The 22,037-nt window shown below is 39.1% G+C and overlaps 2 protein-coding genes across 3 annotated transcripts in view; one reads left to right on the plus strand and one right to left on the minus strand.

Moving 5' to 3' along the window:
- The window catches only part of SREK1IP1 (SREK1 interacting protein 1), a 31,128-nt gene extending 19,471 nt beyond the window's left edge, over positions 1-11,657 (minus strand). The window contains exons 1-2 of the mRNA XM_020897933.2: positions 11,465-11,657; positions 1,788-1,835 (exon numbers count right to left, since the gene is read on the minus strand). Coding sequence (XP_020753592.1) covers positions 1,788-1,835; positions 11,465-11,477 — 61 coding nt within the window. The 5' untranslated portion in view covers positions 11,478-11,657. The remainder of the gene's footprint in view (positions 1-1,787; positions 1,836-11,464) is intronic.
- Positions 11,658-11,689: 32 nt separating this feature from the next.
- The window catches only part of CWC27 (CWC27 spliceosome associated cyclophilin), a 221,697-nt gene continuing 211,349 nt past the window's right edge, over positions 11,690-22,037 (plus strand). The window contains exons 1-2 of one of the 2 annotated variants that reach the window (XM_070476747.1): positions 11,690-12,142; positions 21,655-21,751. In XM_070476747.1, the coding sequence (XP_070332848.1) occupies positions 12,101-12,142; positions 21,655-21,751 (139 nt within the window). In that variant the 5' untranslated portion in view covers positions 11,690-12,100. The remainder of the gene's footprint in view (positions 12,143-21,654; positions 21,752-22,037) is intronic. The other variant, XM_070476748.1, reaches the window with a different exon arrangement.

Consider the following 22,037-nt stretch of genomic DNA (forward strand, 5'->3'; position numbering starts at 1 on the left):
GGAGCAGTCCCCTAGGCTCCCCTTTGGGCTTCCCTGCTGGCTCAGATGACACAGAATCTGCCTGCCATGTGGGAGACTCAGGTTCGATTCCTAGGTCGGGAAGATCCCCTGGAGAAGATAATGGCTACCCCCACTCCTGTAATCTTGCCTGGAGAATTCCATGGACAGAGGAGCCCGGGCGGGCTACAGTCCACGGGGTCGCAGAGTCGGACACGACTGAGCGACTAACACATGCTCCCGCTCGGCCCTCTGCGGCTGTACGACACCCCCATCCACGAGAGCTGCCGGAACCTGGCCCAGACTAGCTCTTTACTTTAAGCTTTCCTCCAAGTCTTAACTTGAAAGAAGTCCAAGTAGACAAACTGATATTAGTAGACAAACTGGGAAATCCATTCTAGATTTTGAAGTGAATATAGCATTTATATATATAGAACTTCCTTAAGTCTTTTTTAATGTAAAAATTCAAACAAGCTTTATCATTAAGTGCATCACACATAGAGAAGACTAGAGAAAAGTATATAAAATGAATACTTACAGTTGAAAGAGAATCAATAAAGTAAATAGCTGCATCTCTCACGTGAGGGAACAGACTGTTACCAGAACCTTGACTAATTCTCTGTGTGCCCTTCCCCCACAAACCACGTGCAGACCCTTCCACCTTCTCCCCATAACCACTAGCCTCACTTAGGTATGTCTTCTCTGCTTTTCACTGTGGGCTTACTCCTTATACCACAGCTTTTCACTGTGGGCACTCCTAAACTTAAATCTTAAATAAAGAAATGAAATTAACAAGGATTGAAAGACATAAAGTATAAATAAATATAAGCAAATTTAAAAAACAGAAAAGACTTCATTGTACTCCTTTCTTGCATGCGAGCACATTCATCAGGAGTTTTTATTTACATGAAGGATATGTATACTTACATGCCCACTTTTGCTAGTTAGGAAGCTTCAACTGAGCCAGGTTTCAGTTGTTGCTTGGAGGCATGTGACTTGGATCTCCCAGCATGCTTTTATTCTTAGCCCTTCTCTTGGAGATTCATACCCCAAGTACTCTCTTAATACATGATTTAAAAAATAAATTTTTTTCCATACAAGAACATCTTTATTCTGTTACAAAATAACTCTGCTATGAACTAGGGTATCAACAACAATCCAGGTTCATTTGCATTTTCTCCAAACAACTTAGAAAACAGTGTAATTCCACTGTTAGAGCTGTTATCAAGGCTTTAGGAATTGTCACATTTTTGTAGAGAAATGATATTTGCTTACAGTCCATAAGTACAAATTTAAATTGCATAATTGCACATGCTGAAGTTTACTTTTCCATGCCATTTCATTAATCATAATGGAGCTGTTTAAATCAAGGTTTCACCAGACCAAATTCACCTTTATAAAGAGTTAATTCAATCAACAGGAAAACCTTTCATAAACAGTTTCCACAGCTCACCTCTTCACCTAGTGTCTGCAGGGATAAGGAATAAAAGGTTAAGTATCTATATAGTTTTTTCTGGAGTAGACTTTCTCCGAGCTCCTACATTTGCTCCACTTGTACTTCATGACATCTTTGCTAGTCACCAGATACACAGCCACCTGTCACTGGGCCCACGGCAGGGAAGAGAAGTGAGTATTTAGTGCTGACAGAGGGATTTCTGAATTTTCTGCAAACCCGAGCCAAATAACAGAACTAAAGGACTATGCCCAAGGCCTGAAATCAGGATGCTAAATCACATTGTCCAAAGAGGCAATGATTCATTGCACAAAATGCTATTCTTTAATGTACTTACGATAGCCACATTTTTTACAGCCTGCTCGGACACTGTCCTTGTTGCAACCTGAAATACAATTAGATAACATTTTAGAAGACATATAGATAAGTAAAAACAAACATTTCATCACATGGAAAAGCTGAGAAAACCACTTGTGATAGAATTTATTTCTTAAAAAAACCAAATCCCCCATGACCTAGCTTAGAGTACTACTCAATTATTATAATTATTAGAAATCACTGGAAAAGCTAATTCATTCAAATTATTTCCTTGACAAATACTTACAGAAGATATTTTTCTCTAACACAAGAGAAATGCAATACGATAGTCAAGAGTTTCAACATTTCATGGATTCTCTAACACCGCAGAAGAAATTCCAGGGTACTTTGGCCTATCCCTCAAATTAAAGCAATTGACTAGATAGATAGGTTAACAAATGTTCTTCTGTTTACCCTTAAAAGAAAAAGAAATTCTTTCTTAAAGGAATTGGTGAAATTTTAGAAAGATACTTTAATTGCTAGGTATTAGAAGGAACATCTCAAATCAGCACTCAAAGTTTGACAAGAGAAAGGAAACTAGTCACAGACTCAGTCTGACCATGTTTATAAGTATTTACAGTATCTCTGTATAATTAGTGGTACCTACAAGTAATGTTGAAGATACAAATAACAGATGAAATAACATTGATTTTTATTGTGATAAAATACATATAAAAATTTATCATCTTAACCATGTCAAAGTGTACAATTCAGTGGTGTTAAGTACATTCACAATGTTATGCAACCATCACCACTACATGATTTCCAAAACTTCATTCGTATCATCTCCAACAGTAACTGTAACCAATAAATAATACAGTCCATCCCCCTCTCTCTTTAGCCCCTGGTAATCTCTGTTCTGCTGTCTGTCTCTATGCATTTGCCTATTTTAGGTCTCTTATATAAGTGGAATCATACAACATTTATCCTTTTGCACTTGGCTTATTGTACCTAGAATTAAGGTTTCATGGTTCATCCATAGTGTAGCACAAAACAGAATAGCATCCCTTTTCATGATTGAATAATATTCCACTGTGTGTGTATATATACTTGAAACTGATTTTAACCTCCAGTAAGGGCTCCCATCAATCAATCAAAGGGCCAGTACAGTATTACTCTATTTACTTAATGAAGGGTGTTTCACTTCCAAATCCTTCAAATGGAGATTTCCCAATTTAATACGGTACATAGTGCAATATAATATACCTAATTTTTTTAAAAAAGATCTTTTTCAAACCATTTCGGTATTATAAAGTCAAATATTAATTTCCAGCTAAAATATACATTACTGAGTTGTTCTAGTAAAAATACAGTCAGTTCTGCTACAATGCTCGATTTTAAAGACATAAATTTGTTCCAATGCATCTAAGAGGGAACACTTTGAGTACAATGTGTCCATGGAATAGACTAGGTGAATACAAAAAACTGCATCCAATTGATTGGAGCATTAAAACACACATGGGCACATCTCAAAACATTTCTAGTGACCTCAGTTCACCCCATGTGTACTGAGAGCAGCATCCATACCTATCTGGTTTTGTATTATCACCTTCCTGCTATTACTTTAGAACAACTTACAAGCTGCAACTCTTCTGAATTCCACTTCCACAGCAAACTTCAGGTCTTTTAGAAGGTATAATGCCCTACCTATTTCAGTATTTATGTATTTCTTAGCCAATTAACATGTGCAGATAGGTTCCTATGATTTTTTATCTAACAGTGATGAAATTTTTGAGTGTGGTGCCCCAACCTGTTTTTCTCCCCTGAAACCTGTGGGTTTTATTGCAGAGTGTAAAAACACATATGCTGCACTGTAGCAGAATTGTGAAATGAAATTGCGTTAATAATAAAATCAGGCTCTTTGTTATGAAATAACTGCATATTGAAAAAAAGTCTCAGAGAATCCAGGTCAATGTCAAGTTTGTTTCCATAGAAACCATAGACACTGAATAACACTGAACAAAACTGTGCTAAATGCCCTGTTATCTTTCTTACAGCAAACTCAAGACGCTGTAATGGACAGATCTGAAATCATCTCATTTCAGCACGTATTAGAAATTAACTCATCTTTGATGAAAGACATTGATAAAACTCATCATTAAAGTATCTCATATTTTTAGAATGAATAAAATATGAAAATTTTTCAGAGCAGTTCATCTTCTTTAATAAGGTTGTAATTCTTACACGAAAGGGAAGTATAATAAGAACTCTAAATAATTTCACATCAGCTATTTCCTCATCACCCTTTGGTTAAATTAAGATTTCAAGCTTCATCTCTCTATAATTTTCATGACTATCTGGCCAACTAAATGCTTCTTCCTACCTGGAACCTTGAACCTATCTTCCTGGAACCTATCTTTCTTGAACCTTCTACCTGGAACCTATCTTCCCTTTCCTGCCTAAATTAACAAGTCAGTTTCTGCTGTCTGGAACAAGAACTCTGTTGATACACCAGTACTTGAGATCTGTGTCAAAATGAACAGCAGGATTGTAAGGGAGGCCCCGACTCTGACAAGTTTTCCATTTCCCCACTTAGGTTCCCATGCTGTTCTCTGTTCCACTCCTCTTCAAATTTTGAGAATAATAAACCTGCCTCCCTCAAAATGTTTCTACAATCCAAAAGCCATTAAATAATCATGACCTACAATCCAAAAGCCATTAAATAATCATAACCTATAATCCAAAAGCCATCAAATAAAAACTCAGAAATCTGGCTACATAACAAAATCTGAATGGCAAAGACTACCAAAAGCAAACTCAAAATACACATTAAAAAAATAGGAAAAAATATTTGCAATTCCTAGTACCAACAAAGGGCAGTTATCCCTACTCTATAAAACCCACCAAATCATTAAGACCAATTGCCACTAGGGAAAAAATGGGGCAAAGAAATGGAACACGACATTCACTGAAAAGGAAATAAAGACAACTCTGAAACATATGGACAGATGCTCAGCCTTATTCATGATAAATGAAATGTACATTAAAATCTATCCTGGGATTCCACTCTGTGGGAGAAGGCGAGGGCGGGATGTTTCAAGAGAACAGCATCGAAACATGTATATCTAGGGTGAAGCAGATCACCAGCCCAGGTTGGATGCATGAGACAAGTGCTCAGGACTGGTGCACTGGGAAGACCCAGAGGGATGGGGTGGAGAGGGAGGTGGGAGGGGGGACCGGGATGGGGAATACATGTAAATCCATGGCTAATTCATTCAATGTATGACAAAAACCACTGCAATGTTGTAAAGTAATTAGCCTCCAACAAATAAAAATAAATGGAAGAAAAAAAAATAAAAATAAAAATAAATAAAAATAAAATATATCAGAGGGAGAAAAAAAAAATAAATAAAATCTATCCTGGGATTCCATTTTCACTTATCTGGACAGCAGAAATTGAAAAGGTTGAAGACAGTGTGGCAGGGCATATACATATGTGTATCCCTGGTAGAAGTATAAACCAGTACCATCTCTATGGAAAGTAAGCAGACAAAATCTATCAGAAGCACTCAAGTACACACTCCTTTGATACAGCACATCCACATTTGGGAACTAATCCTCAATTTACCTGCACAAATGCATACAGGTTTATGTACAAAGTTATTCACCGCAGCATATTTGTAATAGTAAAAGAGTGGAAGTAATCTAGTCATCAATTATGGTATAAAAGAATAAGGATGATGTTTACTTAATGATATGCAATGATCTCTGAAAGAAAAAACTAAACTATAGAATAGTGCTTATGGTACATTGCTATTTGTATAAAAGGAAGGAAAATCCCTGCACAGTTATACATAATATACATTTTATATACATTACATTAATAGATACAGACACGTAAAAAAAAAATCTCTGCAAGGATATACATTGGTTACCCAAAGAAAGCAGTCCTGGCTTCAGGGGGGAAAGGGTGAGAGACATGTCACTACAGACCTTTTATATCTCTAAAATTTAAAACATGTGAATGAGTTGAGCTTCCTCAAAAACCAAACCAAGAAACCTCCCTCAAACAAACCAAACCCAACACTAAGAAGGGTTGCTATCATGCGAGTATTTGTAGACAAAAGGCAATGACTGCACTTGTAAATTCTTCAGAGAAGCTACATTGCAGATTTTCAATAAAATTTCATTAACTGAAGATTTTAGGAGCAAATTGTAGAAGTCTTTACATCTTGCATTACTATATGTTAACAGAGGCTTCCTCTGAATCTAGAATTCTGCTGAGGTTGAGTGGTAGGAGTCCTTCCCCTCCCAGGGAACTTACAGGAGCAAAAAATGCCAGATTCTCCAGATTTGGGCCATGCTACATTTTGTATACAGCTTAGTGCCTAGTATGGTGTAGAGTGGCTAGGAGCTTCTCAACAAATTTTTGTTGCTTTGAGGTTATAAACTTAAGAAAATACTTCAACAGTTGGGAATCAGTAATTTCTACAGCTCCCAATTGCCAGCTATGAAACTATTGTCATTAGTCTATCTGAAAGATGATAGTCTCTAGAAGAAAAGGAATTAAAGGACAAAAGAAAACAAAACAATGATTGCTGGGTAGGGGGAAATGACTGAGATACAAGGAAACTTCCTGAGGTGATGGAAATACTCGAATTTTTTATGTACATATGATTCTTCAAGTTGTAGAAAAGTTTTCCTGCCACCTACATCAATAACATACATTGCCACTTGTGCCAGGTAACTCTCCACCGGGAATGGTTAATTATTAACATGAATGTAAGAATGTGAATGATAAAAGCAGTTTCAAAAGAAAGAAAACTTCACTGAGGGGCTCCCCTGGTGGCTCAGCGGTAAAGAAGCTGCGTGCAGAGCAGGAGACGCGGGTTCAATCCCTGGGATGGGAAGATCCCCTGGAGAAGGAAATGGCAGGCCACTGCAGTATTCTTGCCTGGAGAATCCCACACACAGAGGAACCTGGGGTCACAAGAGTCGGACCCGATTTAGCGACTAAGCCACTTCACTGAGTTTCAGCGTGTTAAAATGTCCTTTCCTTAATAACAACTCCGAGTCCATAATTTCACTAAGTAACAAGGTATACATTTCACTGTGTTTACCTACACAATGGTTACGCACACTGCTGTGGAAAAGCAGCTAAAGCAGGTGACCATAAAATAGGTGAGGCTGATTATCATCTGTGGAAACTAACCTTGATACTTGATAGTCATGCTTTGTAATAATCACTAGCAGGACCACCCAAAAAACGCCATGCTGTAGAAGGGGGCAGCAGAGGATGAGATGGTTTGACAGCATCACTGACTCAATGGACACGAATCTGAGCAAACTCCAGGAGACAGTGAAGGACAGGGAAATCTGGTGTGCTGCAGTCCATGGGGTTGCAAAGAGTCAGACATGACTGAGCGACTGAACAACAACATCTGTATGAGCATTATACCTAAAAATAAAAGAGCATTCTTGTCCTTTTTGATGATCAGAATCGTTGTAGCCCTATTTTCGTGTAATACACTATCTGGATCAATCATCCAAGAAATTACCTTCACATTTTCTACTGTGCTTTTACAGTGCTGTCATGCTTATTATTTCAATTTTTTCCTGGGTTTAAGCAGTTTATCTATGTCTTACCATCTAACTTAATGGCACAATTTAAGATGATTACACTTTGAAGCATTATTTTGAATTGAAAGAAGGTTAACATATCTATAACTCTGGTCTAAGTCTAAGGGAACTTCAATAAGGATTTTTTCAAAAAAAATCACTTTTGTCCTTTTTCTTAAGCAATGCATCACATTTCATTACTTGACCTAAGTTTTCTGAGGACACAGGCTGTGACACTGTGTCCCCCACTGTGCCTATACCACGGTGGTGCTCAAAACACATGCTCAAATAATGAAGCCAACAGTGGCAGCAGGTCAACTCAGGATGCAGCTGTGTGGGGCAAAGGCCACCAGGGCTGACTCAGCTTATCAGGATGCCGAGGCAATCTACTGTGAAGACTGGACTTTCTCCACTGGCCCCTTATTGGAGAACTGATATTCTCCGAGTTCCAGTCACAGACCTTCCCTTCACACTCTACACATTCCACCTGGGCAAAGACTTCCATTCCCCTGGCCTATTACAAGTGTGTGGATGACACCAAATTGTTCTTTGATTGTTTTCCTTCCCAAGCTACAGATTTTCTCTCTTAGTGTCTATTAGATATTTCCATTCCATGACTACACCTCAACACAAGACCCAACTGAACACATCATCTTGCCAAAAACTGCTTCTTCTCAGGTGTTGCCTGAAATAGTCCCACCCAACTGCCTAGCAGTGAAACCCAGGTGTACCTCATTTCCAATCTTACTCACCTACCATGAATCAATCAGTGATTTTACCACCAGAAATGTATCTCCAATCTATCTACTTCTCTCCTTTTTCACTGAGACCATCTGGTGAGCCATCATAACTTACCAGTTACTCTGCCTCCAAACTAGCTCTCCTCCAATCTACTGTGCAGCCATAATGCGCTTTCCAAACGTGAGTATGTTTAAAAATCCTTAAATCTCTTCCTGTGGTCCTGATGGAAACATCCAAACTCCTTCTCATGGCTTAAAATGTCCTCTATGAATGGGAAATTGCCTTGTAATTATACTAAAACATGGCAAAATGGATAAGCACACAGGGTCCAGAGGAACCGCACTGACCTGTCACTTCCTAGCTGTCTCAATTTACTCACTTGACTTCTCTGTCCCTCAGCATTCTGAACTGCAGAATGGACATTTTAATACCTATCTCACAGTGTGGGTGCCAATGTTAAATAAGAGAAAAATACAATGCTTGAGATAGCGTCTAACACATCTGACATTCAGCAAATGTTTAGTAAATAATAGCTACTGCTGTTCTGTCTCTAGTTAATTTCTCAGTTCTCTCTGTACTCGGAGTTCATCCAAAGGGCACATATTTCCTTTCGTCTTCTCACACATTTCCTCTTCCTTTGCATATCTGGTCCCTCCGTCTATAACTCCCCCTCCCACAATTCTTCAGGTCTCACCCTAAATGCCACATCCTCTGGAATGTCCTTCTGAACTCTCCAGTCTCCTATCAGATGCCCTTTCTATGTGCTCCTCAAGGCTGTGTATTTTCCCCGTCATACACCTGTCTGACTTTCTAGTACTTTCTTTTCACTGCTAAACTGCAAGTCCTGTGAGAAGAGCAACTGTATTCCTGGGGCCTAGCACAGAGCCTAGCATGCAATATGCCTTTAATGAAAATTGCCAGGTCTATGAATAAGTGTATCTTTCATCTCCTATAAGATCTCAATGACCCAGATAACCATGATGGTGAGATCATTCACTTAGAGCCAGACATCCTGGAATGCAAAGTCAAGTGGGCCTTATGAAGCATCACTACAAACAAAGCTAGTGGAGGTGTTAGAATTCCAGTTGAGCTATTTCAAATCCTAAAAAATGATGCTGTTAAAGTGTTGCGCTCAATATGTCAGCAAATTTGGAAAGTTCAGCAGTGGCCATGGGACTGGAAAAGGTCAGTTTTCATTCCAATCCCCAAAAAAGGCAATGCCAAAGAATGTTCAAAATACCACACAATTGCACTGGTCTCACACGCTAGCAAAGTAATGCTCAAAATTCTCCAAGCCAGGGTTCAATGTGCGTGAACTGAGAAATTCCAGATGGTCAAGCTGGATTTAGAAAAGGCAGAGGAACCAGAGATCAGATTGCCAACATCCATTGGATCATAGAAAAAGCAAGAGAGTTCCAGAAAAATATCTACTTCTGCTTTATTGACTATGCTAAAGCCTTTGACTGTGTGGATCACAACAAACTGTGGAAAATTCTTTAAGAAATGGGAATATGAGACCACCTTATTTGCCTTCTGAGAAACCTGTACGCAGGTCAAGCAACACTTAGAACCAGACATGGAACAGACTTGTTCAAAATGGGGAAAGGAGTACGTCAAGGCTGTATATTGTCACCCTGCTTATTTAACTTACGTGCAGAGTACATTATGCAAAATGCTGGGCTAGATGAAATGCAAGCTGGAATCAAGACTGCCAGGAGAAATATCAATAATCTCAGATATGCAGATGACACCACCCTTATGGCAGAAAGCGAAGAACTAAACAACCTCTTGATGATGGTGAAAGAGGAGAGTGAAAAAGCTGGCTTAAAATTCAACATTGAAAAAAAGAAGATCACGGTATCTGGTCCCATCACTTCCTGGCAAGTTGACAGGGAAACAATGAAAACAGTGACAGACTTTCTTTTCTTGGGCTCCAAAATCACTGCAGATGGTGACTGCAGCCATGAAGTTAAAAGACGCTTGCTCCTTGGAAGAAAAGCTATGACCAACCTAGACAGCATATTAAAAAGCAAAGACATTACTTTGCCAACAAAGATCTGTCTAGTCAAAGCTATGGTTTTTTCAGTAGTCATGTGTGGATGTAAGAGTTTGGCTATAAAGAAAGCTGAGCACCGAAAAATTGATGCTTTTGAACTGTGGTGTTGGAGAAGACTCACAGTCCCTTGGACTGCAAGGAGAGCAAACTAGTCAATCCTAAAAGAAATCAATCCTGAATATTCATTGGAAGGAATGAAGCTGATGCTGAAGCTCCAATACTCTGAGCACCTGATGCAAAGAACTGACTGACACTGGAAAAGACCCTGATGCTGGGAAAGACTGAAGGCGGGAGAAGGGGACGACAGAGGATAAGATGGTTGGATGGCATCACCAACTCAATGGACATGAGTTTGAGCAAGTTCCCAGAGTTGGTGATGGACGGGAAGCCTGCATACTGCAGTTCACGGGGTTGCAAAGAGTAGGACATGATGGAACTGACAGTGCCCTGTGTGATCCTCCCAAACCGCAGTTTGTAGAACAGTCCAACCTTCCCATACGCAACAGCTATGTGCAAAGTACAGTTCAGCAAAGGCTGCCACAGAACAAATGTGGTCAATAATACTGGCTAGGGCAGGTTAAAACAAAGTTAGGGCTTCTGAACCACAGCAATTCTGTCTTTAATAAGTACTGTGAATCTCCAAGTTGCATGTTTGAGTAGGGGGAAGGGTGGGAGTGGGGGTGGTGGTGTATATTTCTCAAAATAGCTCCTGCAAGGAGAACTGGAAGGAACCACAGGTATAAGTCAACACATCTCCTTTTTCTTTTTTTTTTAAAAACAGTTGCAGAAACTGAGGCCCAGAAGGGCAAAAAGACGGGTTCAGGACCACACAGCTACTACATGTAACAGGAAGAGAGAGAATGGAACCCCAGAGGCTCATTTCATCCCTGACACTTCCAGTGCAAACAATGCCTTCGGCTTCTTGGGTCCGCCAAGTGTTGCCACCTCAAATTTTATTTTCAAACCATACTAAAGTTGAGGTTAGTTTTTCTGGGCCAGCTGCCTCCTAGGCCTGCAGATAGGAGTCTGTCTCAAACACCCCCTCCTCCACGCAGCCCTATATATACTTTCCCGGTAAGTCCGTTTTTGGCAGTGGGAGCTGGGCTGCTGCGGGGGGAGATAGTTTCTTTCTTCTTTTCTTTCCTTTAGAGTTTATTTTTGGACTGTAAAAGTTTTGTTGTAAACCAAACGAACCTGATCATTTTAACGCCTCCACCCTTGGGCGCTACTCCTTACCCGGCGCACACTAACCTGCCCTACCTACTCCCTCCCTCGCCCAAACCCCTGAGGTTGGTCTTTACCTGGAATTGCCATGGCGTTGGTAAGAGGGGTCGCAGAACCCCTAGGCTTCTGAGGGATCGCTCGCTTCCCGCTGGCCGCGAGGACAACACCCAGCCAGGGGGCCGTCTGTCTCCCACCCGCGCCGCGGCACCCGGGTGACAGGAGGCGAAGGCCCTAAAAGCCCCTGGAGATCGCGGAACCAAGTGGCTGCTGATGCAGTTTCCGGGGGAATCGTATTGTACACCACACACAGCGCGAACCATTACTGCCAGCTACGAGGGGGTGGAGACCTGCCCAGGCGTGTAGTGAAGTAAACAACATCAAGACTTACGAACTGTTGGTTTAAAAATTGGAATACAAGTTGACTTAATCTACAGAAGATTAATAGTCTCTTCTCAATTCCCTGGACACCATTGGAATCCCCCTTTTCAGGATTAGCGGTGCTCGGGTCCGGGAGGAACATGGCGGCGTCCGTGAGGACCTAGCTTTGGGAAGAGGGTGTTTGTTGTGGTGCCACTGTCTAGCGGGTATTGACCGGCTGGAGCTTTCCACGACTTCCCAATTTAAGGAAGCGTGTACCGATAGGTGGACAGCTCTAGTTACCGGCGGTTCGCTCTCATCCCCATTTAGGATCGGAATCCTGAGCACTGACCGGAATGAGTAACATTTACATCCAGGAGCCTCCCACGAACGGGAAGGTGAGTCTCACCTAGGGTACCTGGGCTCCCCAAAGTGATATCTCATTGATTAAAGGAATTCTGGGGTTGTAGGGGTGAAAGAGATTGCAAAAATTTTACCTATGTCTCTGAGCAGGATTGCATTGAAAACCATATGCTGGCACTTCTCAGCACATAATTGAAAAAGTCCTCAAGTGGAGATTTCTTCATCAACCAACAATTATTTCTCCATCTACCAACCTCCTGGCCACTCTGTTCCTTGTTTTGCTTCACCCTAACTCTGCATGCGTTTTCTAGGGTCGTAGGTAAAAAGCCAAGTATGTTTTAAAAATTGACATTCTTTTGCTAAACTTGGAGATCGCTATTTCTCCATTTGTTCTACAATTCTTTATTGAATGCCTACTAGGCACCAGGTGCGGGGAATACAAAGGAGGATGGATAAAACCTGTTGCTGCCCTAGAAGAGCTAATGGTTTTAGTTTTAGAGGCAGGCAGGTAGAGAAAAATCTAATGGTGTGTTTGCTAGGCGTTCTAGTGGACAGAGGAGCATTTGCTATGGTATTACTGAGAAGTTAGCAACTGGTAAAGTAGAAAGTCTTCGTGGAGGAAGTATCTTTTGACCTGGGCTTTGTCGGCGAAACTGGGTAGTGGAAAGAAAAGCCAGCATTGTCGCTATTATCACAGCATAAGTTGGGTGAAATACACATAGATGAAATAGTCATGCAAATTAGTATATGCACACTGTGTTAAACATTGTCCTTCTGAACAGAATTGGACTGAGAGAGAATATCAGGCATAGCCCAAGTTTTCCTTCAGAACCAGTTTGGGGCTTTTTAATTGCGTAAAACCAATTGAAGCTTCAAAATTCTGTACCATAGACAGCTTGGCGAGAATTTTGGCCTGGAGAACTCAGATCAGTGCTATCTGACAACCTAGAGGGGTGGGATGGGGTGGAAGGTGGGAGATTCAAGAGGGAGGGCACACCTGTATACCTATGATTGATTCATGTTGATGTGTGGCAGAAGCCAACACAATATTGTAAGGCAGTTATCCTCCAATTAAAAATAAAAAAATAATTTTGGCCTGGAAAGAATTTAAAGCAGATGTAATAAGTTTGCTTAATGAATGTTTGTTTCATGGTCTGTACTAAAAGGATTCAAAGATATTCCAAATAAATGGGGCAAAATTTCTCTCTTCAAAGAGTAGTATCAACTTAGAAAGTACCCCTCGACCGAAATGTCCATATCTACTGAAAATGAAACTTCCGTGTATTATGATGATTTAATCTACATTTTTATATTAACCCATATGTTTTATTCTTAAGAAACATTATCACAGTATTGTCTTACTTGTAAGCGTTAAGAAAAAGAGCCACTGATGACATGACGGAGTAGTTATGGCCAGATGGAATGCATGGCTGAAGGAGGAGCAATGTACCTTCTTTTTTAATTCAGTAGCTTACCAATGAAAAGATTAAGAAAACCTGGTTAGAAAGGTGACCCAACCATAATGTGGTTTTACCATATAAACTTATTTTATAAGTTTCCTGTTGTCAAAAATGTTTATAAAAATAATAATTACAACAATTATAGCTACCATATTTGGAGCATTTACTCTATCAGGTACTGTTCTAAGCAGTCTGTGTATAATAATTCATTTTGTCCTCACAATGAACCTATGAAGATATTATTCCTATTATTTTTTATTGAAGTATGGTATATGTGATATACATTATTATTTTCATGTGTGCAACATGATTTAACGTTTGAAACCTTACAAAATGGTCACCACAATAAGTCTAGTTACCACTTGTCAGCATACAAAGTTAATGCTATTTTATTGACTGTATTCTCTATGCTGTACTTTTCATCCCCCTGACTTAGTTATTATGCCACTGGAGGTTTGCACCTCTTGATTCCCTTCACCTATTCTACCCCTCACCTCCCACCCATTTTCACTGTTTCTCACCTCTGGCAACCACCAGAATGTTTTCTGTATCTAAGAGTCTGGGTTTTATTTGTTTCTGTTTCAGAGTCCACATGTAAATGGAATCGTGTGGTATTTATCTTTCTCTGTCAGACTTAGTTCATTTAGCATGATACTCTTAAGCTCCACCCATGTTGTGGCACATGGCGATAATACTTTCTTTTTCTGGCTGAGAAGTATTCTGCTTGTCTTCTTTATACTCCTCCATCAGTGGACACTGAAGATGTTTCCATATGTTCAGTTCAGTCGCTCAGTTGCGTCCGACTCTTTGTGACCCGATGGACTGCAGCACGCCAGGCCTCCCTGTCCATCACCAACTCCGGGAACTTGCTCAAACTCATGTCAATCGAGTTGGTGATGCCATCCAACCATCTCATCCTCTGCCATCCCCTTCTCCTCCCGCCTTCATTCTTTCCCAGCATCAGGGTCTTTTCCAATGAGTCATATCATATCAGGTGGCCAAAGTATTGGAGCTTCAGCTTCATCATCAGTCCTTCCAGTGAATATTCAGGATTACCTTTAGGATGGACTGACTTGATCTCCTTGCAGTCCAAGGGACTCTCAAGAGTCTTCTTCAACACCACAGTTCGAAGGCATCAATTCTTCGGTGCTCAGCTTTCTTTATGGTCCAACTCTCACATCCATATATGACTACTGGAAGAACCATAGCTTTGACTAGATGAACCTCTGCTGGCAAAGTAATGTCTCTGCTTTTTAATATGTTGTCTAGGTTGATCATAGCTTTTCTTCCAGGGAGCAAGTGTCTTAATTTCATGGCTGCAGTCACCATCTGCAGTGATTTTTGAGCCCTAGAAGAGTCTGTCACTATTTCCATTGTTTCCCTATCAATTTGTGAGGAAGTGATGGGACTGGATGCCATGATCTTCATTTTTTGAATGTTGGGTTTTAAGTCAGCATTTTCACTCTCCTCTTTCACTTTCATCAAGAGGCTGTTTAGTTCTTCTTCGCTTTCTGCCATAAGGGTGGTGTCATCTGCATATCTGAGGTCATTTATACTTCTCCTGGCAGTCTTGATGTGTGTGATTCACACAGTCAAAGGCTTTAGCATAATCAGCGAAGAAGTAGGTATTTTTCTGGAACTCTCTTGCTTTTTTGATGATCCAGTGGATGTTGGCAGTTTGATCTCTGGTTCCTGTGCCTTTTCTAAATCCAGCTTGACCATCTGGAAGTTCTTGATTCACTCACTGTTGAAGTCTGGCTTGGAGAATTTTGAGCATTACTTTGCTAGCTTTTGTAATAATGCTGCAGTGACCGTAGGGGCGCATATATCTTTTCTAGTTAGTGTCTTCTTTTTCTTTCGATAAATATTCAAAAGTAGAATTGCTGGTTAGTATGGTAGTTCATTTTGAATTTTTTGAGTAGCCTCCACAGTGTTTTCCATAGTGGCTGTGCCAATTTATATTCCCACCCACAGTTCACAGATGTTCCCTTCTTCCATATCTTTGCTAATGCTTGTTATTTCTTATCTTTTTAATGATAACCATTCTGTTGGGTGTGAGGTGATACCTCACTGTGGTTTTGATTTGCATTTACCTTATGATTAGTGATTTTGAGCATCTTTTCATGTGCCTGTATGTCTTCTTTGGAAAAAATGTGTAGTCAGATCCTTACATGTGGTTTTTAAACAGATTTTTTGTTACATATTTTATATAAGTTCTCTTTATATTTTGGAGATTAACCCTTTATCAGATATATGATGTGCAAATATCTTCTCCCAATTCCGTAGGTTATGTTTTCATTTTGTTGATGGTTTCCTTTGCTGTGCAGGATCTTGTTAGTTCATATCGTCCCATTTGGTTATTTTTTCCTTTGTTGCCCTTGCATTTGAAATCTGATCAAAAGAATAAGCAATTTGCTAAGACCAGTACCAAAGGTGCTTACTGCATATCTTTTATTCTAGGGTATTTATGGTTTCAGATTTTGCATTCAAGTCTTAAGTCCATTTTGAGTTTATTTTTATATATGGTATATTATAGTGGTTCAGTTTCACTCTTTTACTTGCAGCTGTTCAGTTTTCCCAGGATAGATTATTGAAGAGAGTATCCTATCCCCATTATGCATTCTTGCCTCCATGGTAAACTAATTAACCATGTAAGTGTGGTCTTATTTTTGAGCTTTCTATTCTGTCCCATTGATCTATGCCTCTGTTTTTTATACCAATACCATTCTGTTTTGATTGCTATAGGTTTGTAGTATAGTTTGAAATCAGGGAATATGATACATCTGGGTGGTTATTCTTTCTCAAGGTTTCTTTGTCCATTTGGGGTCTTTTGTGGTTCCATACAAATTTCAGGATTATTTGTTCTAGTTCTGTGAAAAATGCCGTTGGAGTTTTGATAGGGATTACACTAAATGTATAGATTATTTGGGTAGTATGGACTTTTTTCTTTTTACTTTCTGGCCTTTATTTCTGTTGTTGTTGTTCATTTTCTTCTAATTAATTAATTTATTTTAATTGGAGTCTAATTATTTTACAATAATGTAATGGTTTTTGCCATACATTAATATGAATCAGCCTCAGGTACACATGTGTTCCCCATCCAGAACCCCCCTCCCACCTCCCTCCCCATTGCACCCCCCACCCCCAGGTCATCCGAGGGCACCAGCCCTGAGCACCCTGTCTCATGCATTGAACCTGGACTGGTGATCTACTTCACATATGATAATATATATGTTCAAGGTCCGTCTAGTCAAGGCTATGGTTTTTCCAGTGGTCATGTATGGATGTGAGAGTTGGACTGTGAAGAAAGCTGAGCACTGAAAAATTGATGCTTTTTGAACTGTGGTGTTGGAGAAGACTCTTGAGAGTCCCTTGGACTGCAGCGAGATCCAACCAGTCCATCCTAAAGGAGATCAGTCCTGGGTGTTCATTGGAAGGACTGATGCTGAAGCTGAAACTCCAGTACTTTAGCCACCTCATGTGAAGAGTTGACTCATTGGAAAAGACCCTGATGCTGGGAGGGATTGGGGGCAGGAGGAGAAGGGGATGACAGAGGATGAGAAGGCTGGATGGCATCACTGACTTGATGGGCATGGGTTTGAGTAAACTCCAGGAGTTTATGATGGATAGGGAGGCCTGGTGTGCTGCAATTCATGGGGTTGCAAAGAGTCGGACACGACTGAGTGACTGAACTGACTGACTGAACTGACCCTCTCAAATCATCCCACCCTCACCTTCTCCCACAGAGTCCAAAAGAATGTTCTTTATATCTGTGTCTCTTTTGCTGTCTTGCATATAGGGTCATCGATACAATCTTTCTCAATTCCATATATTTGCGTTAGTATACTATATTGGTGTTTTTCTTTCTGATTTACTTCACTCTGTATAATAGGTTCCAGTTTCATCCATCTCATTAGAACTGATTCAAATGCATTCTTTTTAATGGCTGAGTAATATTCCATTGTGTATATGTAGCTTTCTTATCCATTTGTCTGCTGATAAGACATCTAGGTTGCTTCCGTGTCCTGGGTATCGTAAACAGTGCTGCGATGAACATTGGGGTACATGTGTCTCTTTCAGTTCTGGTTTCCTTGGTGTGTATGTCCAGCAGTGGAATTGCTGGGTTGTATGGCAGTTCTATTTCCAGTTTTTTAAGGAATCTCCACACTGTTCTCCATAGTGGCTGTACTAGTTTGCATTCCCACCAACAGTGTAAGAGGATTCCTTTTTCTCTGCACCCTCTCCAGCATTTATTGTTTGTAGACTTTTTGATAGCAGCCATTCTGAGATGGTACCTCATTGTGGTTTTGATTTGCATTTCTCTGATAATGAGTGATGTTGACCATCTTTTCATGTGTTTGTTAGCCATCTGTATGTCGTCTTTGGAAAAATGTCTCTTTAGTTCTTTGGCCCATTATTTGATTAGGTCGTTTATTTTTCTGGAATTGAGCCGCAGGAGTTGCTTGTATATTTTTGAGATTAATTCTTTGTCAGTTGCTTCATTTGCCAGTATTTTCTTCCACTCTGAAGGCTGTCTTTTCATCTTGCTTATAGTTTCCTTCATTGTGCAAAAGCTTTTGAGTTTAATTAGGTCCCATTTGTTTATTTTTGCTTTTATTTCCATTACTCTGGGAGGTGGGTCATGGAGGATCCTGCTGTGATTTATGTCAGAGCGTGTTTTGCCTATATTTTCCTCTAGGAGTTTTATAGTTTCTGGTCTTACATTTAGATCTTTTACATTTAGATCTTTAATCCATTTTGAGTTTATTTTTGTGTATGGTGTTAGAAAGTGTTCTAGTTTCATTCTTTACAGGTGGTTGACCACTTTTCCCAGCACCACTTGTTAAAGAGATTGTCTTTTCCCCATTGTATATTCTTGCCTCTTTTGTCAAAGATAAGGTGTCCATAGGTATGTGGATTTATCTCTGGGCTTTCTATTTTATTCTATTGATCTATATTTCTGTCTTTATGCCAGTACCATACTGACTTGATGACTGTAGCTTTGTAGTATAGTCTGAAGTCAGGCAGGTTTATTCCTCCAGTTCCATTCTTCTTTCTCAAGATTGCTTTGGCTATTCGAGGTTTTTTTGTATTTCCATACATATTGTGAAATTATTTGTTTCAGTTCTGTGAAAAATACCATTGGTAGCTTGATAGGGATTGCATTGAATCTATAGATTGCTTTGGGTAGTATACTCATTTTCACTATATTGATTTTTCTGATGCATGAACATGGTATATTTCTCTGTCTCATCTTTGATTTCTTTCATCAGCGTTTTATAGTTTTCTATATATAGGTCTTTTGTTTCTTTAGGTAGATTTAAACCTAAGTATTTTATTATTTTCATTGCAGTGGTGAATGGAATTGATTCCTTAATTTCTCTTTCTGTTTTCTCCTTGTTAGTGTATAGGAATGCAAGAGATTTCTGTGTGTTAACTTTATATCCTGCAACTTTACTATATTCATTGATTAGCTCTGGTAATTTCTTGTTTTGTGGTTTCTTTGGTTTTGATATCAGGATAATGCTAGCTTTGTAAAATGAGTTTAAAAAGGATAGATATTTACTCTTTGAATGTTTGGTAGAATTCATCAGTGAAGCCATCTGAACCTGTGCTTTTGTTTGTTGGCAGTTTTTGATTACTGATTAGATCTCCTTACTAGTAATCTGTCTATTTAGATTTTCTCTTTTTTCACGATTCAGTCATGGAAGATTGTATGTTTTTAGGAATTTATCTGTATTTTTCTAGGTTGTCCAATTTGTTGGCATATAATTGTTCAGAGTATCTCTTTGCTCCTTTGTATTTGTATGGTATCAGTTGTCATTTCTTTTGCAGTTCTGATTTTATTTATTTGAGCCTTCTTTTTCTTTGTGAGTGTGGCTAAAGTTTTGTCAGTTTTGTTTATCTTTTCAAAGAGCTAGTCGTTCACTTCATTGATCTTTTCTATTGTTTTTTAGTCTGTATTTCATTTATTTATACTGTGTTCTTATTTCCTTTCTTCTACTAACTTTTGACTTCGTTTGTTCATCTTTTTCTAGTTCATCTAGGTGTAAAGTTAGATTGTTTTAGATTGTCTTGTTTCTTGAGTTTGGCCTATATTGCTATGACCTTCTCTTTTAAAAACACTTTTGTTGTACCCCATCAGGTTTGGTATGTGGTGTTTCTGTCCCTAGGTATTTTTTTTTCCTTTGATTTCTTCAATGATCCATTCAGTTATTTTTTTATTTTTTTTTTAATTGAAGTATAGTTAATGTACAATGTTGTGTTAGTCTCAGGTATACAGTAAAGTGATGCACTTATACATATAAGAGCAAGCCTCTTGGCATTTTTCCAACAGCATTTGTTCACTTTGTGTCTTTGGGTCACATTTGGGTAATTCTTGCAACATTTTAAGCCCTCCACCAGCGAAAAGATTATGATTCGCTAAAGGCTTACATGTAGATTGGCAGTTTTTAGTAATAAAGTATTTTAAAATTAAGGTTTGCACTTTGTCTTTTCAGACATAATGCTGTTGCATACAGTCTAGGGTAAACATAACTTCTGTATGCACTGAGAAACCAAAAACTTTATGTGACTCACTTTTTTGCAATATTCACTTTGTTGTAGTGGTGTGAAACCAAACCTGTGATGTCTCAGAGGTATGCCTGAATATGCTCATATGCAAAGCAATATATGAGTGCTTTCGACTTAGACACTGTTTTCTACTCAAATCATTTGTGACCAGGGTAACTTGGAGATTTATTTTGCAACATGTGATGGTGCCCTAGAGTTTGATGGACTTTGTTTTTCCAGTATAGTGTGGAATTTATGGAGAAGTTTGTGGAGGCAATATGGTGAGATAGAAGCAGCATGGGCTTTGCATTAGATAGCCTTGGCACATAGGAGGCACTCAACAAATGTCCCCTTCTTTTTGTAGAGAAAGTGTAAAGGATTGAGAAAATCATGCACATTAGTACTTTCGGTTCTTTTGTATTTCTTTCAGGGTTAAGGAAACCATTTTAAGATCTACCACAGTATAGATATTGTCACCTCCTCCACCGCCAGGTGCATAATTTTATATAAGAGAACTATGTAGCCGGTAAAAGCCCAAAAAGATACAGTGCATTCATCAATATTATATAAATTATGGCAGTGTAATTTGGGCTTCTGAAGCAGAAACTGAAAGGCAATTGTAGCAAAAGTGATGGTGATGGTCATATGTCAGGGACAATTAATCAGTGATTGACAGTGAACTCTGTTCTACTTTGGTACATTGAGGGCTGGGTATGTGGGGGAAGTGATACTAGAGAAGTTGGTTTCAGCTGTCGCAGGGTGTTCGGATGTAGAGCTTTCGGTTCTTTTTGGTTGTGGTTATTAATAAGACTGTTATAAGTTGTTTCTTCCTGTGGACTCAGTAGGGATTTTGGTTCCTGTCAGATGGCTGCTCGCACCAAGGAGTAACTGCCTTTATGGGCTGTGGAAAGGAGACTACCAAAGGATTTCATTGACTGTAGATAATAATTTTAAGGGGCTTCCCTGGTGGCTCAGTGGTAAAGAATCCGCCTGCCAGAGTAGGAGACACAGGAGACACTGGTTTGATCCCTGATATGCAACCCAGAATTGGATTAAGAATGTTCCTTTGTAAATTAGAAATGGCATGATTGTGAATGAAGAGGTCCACTGTTCATATGTTAAAAGATAATTGTGAAATCGTCTTATAGTGCTGTAGTTTCATGGGATCATTGTTCTTTAATGTCTTAATTTGCTATACCAATTTTATTGGAAGAAATGATGTGGAAAACTTTTAAAATTAAAGCAAGTTTACAGTATTGATTTTTAAATGAATGCAGGTTTTTCTGTGATTAAAAAATATTTGTGCTATTTTTTCCTTAAAGCATAAATTATTTCTGAAAATAGTATTTAAAAGATAGAAATAGAGTAACTTGTACTGACTATTTGAAGTTTTTGAGTATAACAACAGAAACCATGCAAAGCTTCTCATTTTTGTTTTAAAATTGAAAATTCAGTAGTGAATACTTTATGTTGAATAGCCAGTGAGCTCATCATGAAGCAAAATGATAACAATGATTTTTATATGCTTTCTACAGGTTTTATTGAAAACTACAGCTGGAGATATTGATATAGAGTTGTGGTCAAAAGAAGCTCCTAAAGCATGCAGAAATTTCATCCAGCTTTGTTTGGAAGGTAATCATAATTATTGAATTTTATTCTGTAGAAGAAATTTTGTTACTTTAAAAATTGCAGTGTATTTTCCCACAGCATTTAAGACTCATGTTAAATAGTGGTAATGAATGATTGGAGTTGATATAAGCAATGTGGGTTTGAGCTGTGTGTCAGGAAATGGAGAGAGGAGATGAAAATCCCTCCCACCTACCCCCCAACAGTCAGTAAATCTCTGCATCTTTAACAGAGAAGTTTATCTCACTTCTTTCTTTCATCCTCTAAAAGTAGGTACTCCCTAAGATGCTTT

The sequence above is a fragment of the Odocoileus virginianus genome, chromosome 14 (genome assembly GCF_023699985.2).
Source record: "Odocoileus virginianus isolate 20LAN1187 ecotype Illinois chromosome 14, Ovbor_1.2, whole genome shotgun sequence".
Lineage (NCBI taxonomy): Eukaryota > Metazoa > Chordata > Mammalia > Artiodactyla > Cervidae > Odocoileus > Odocoileus virginianus.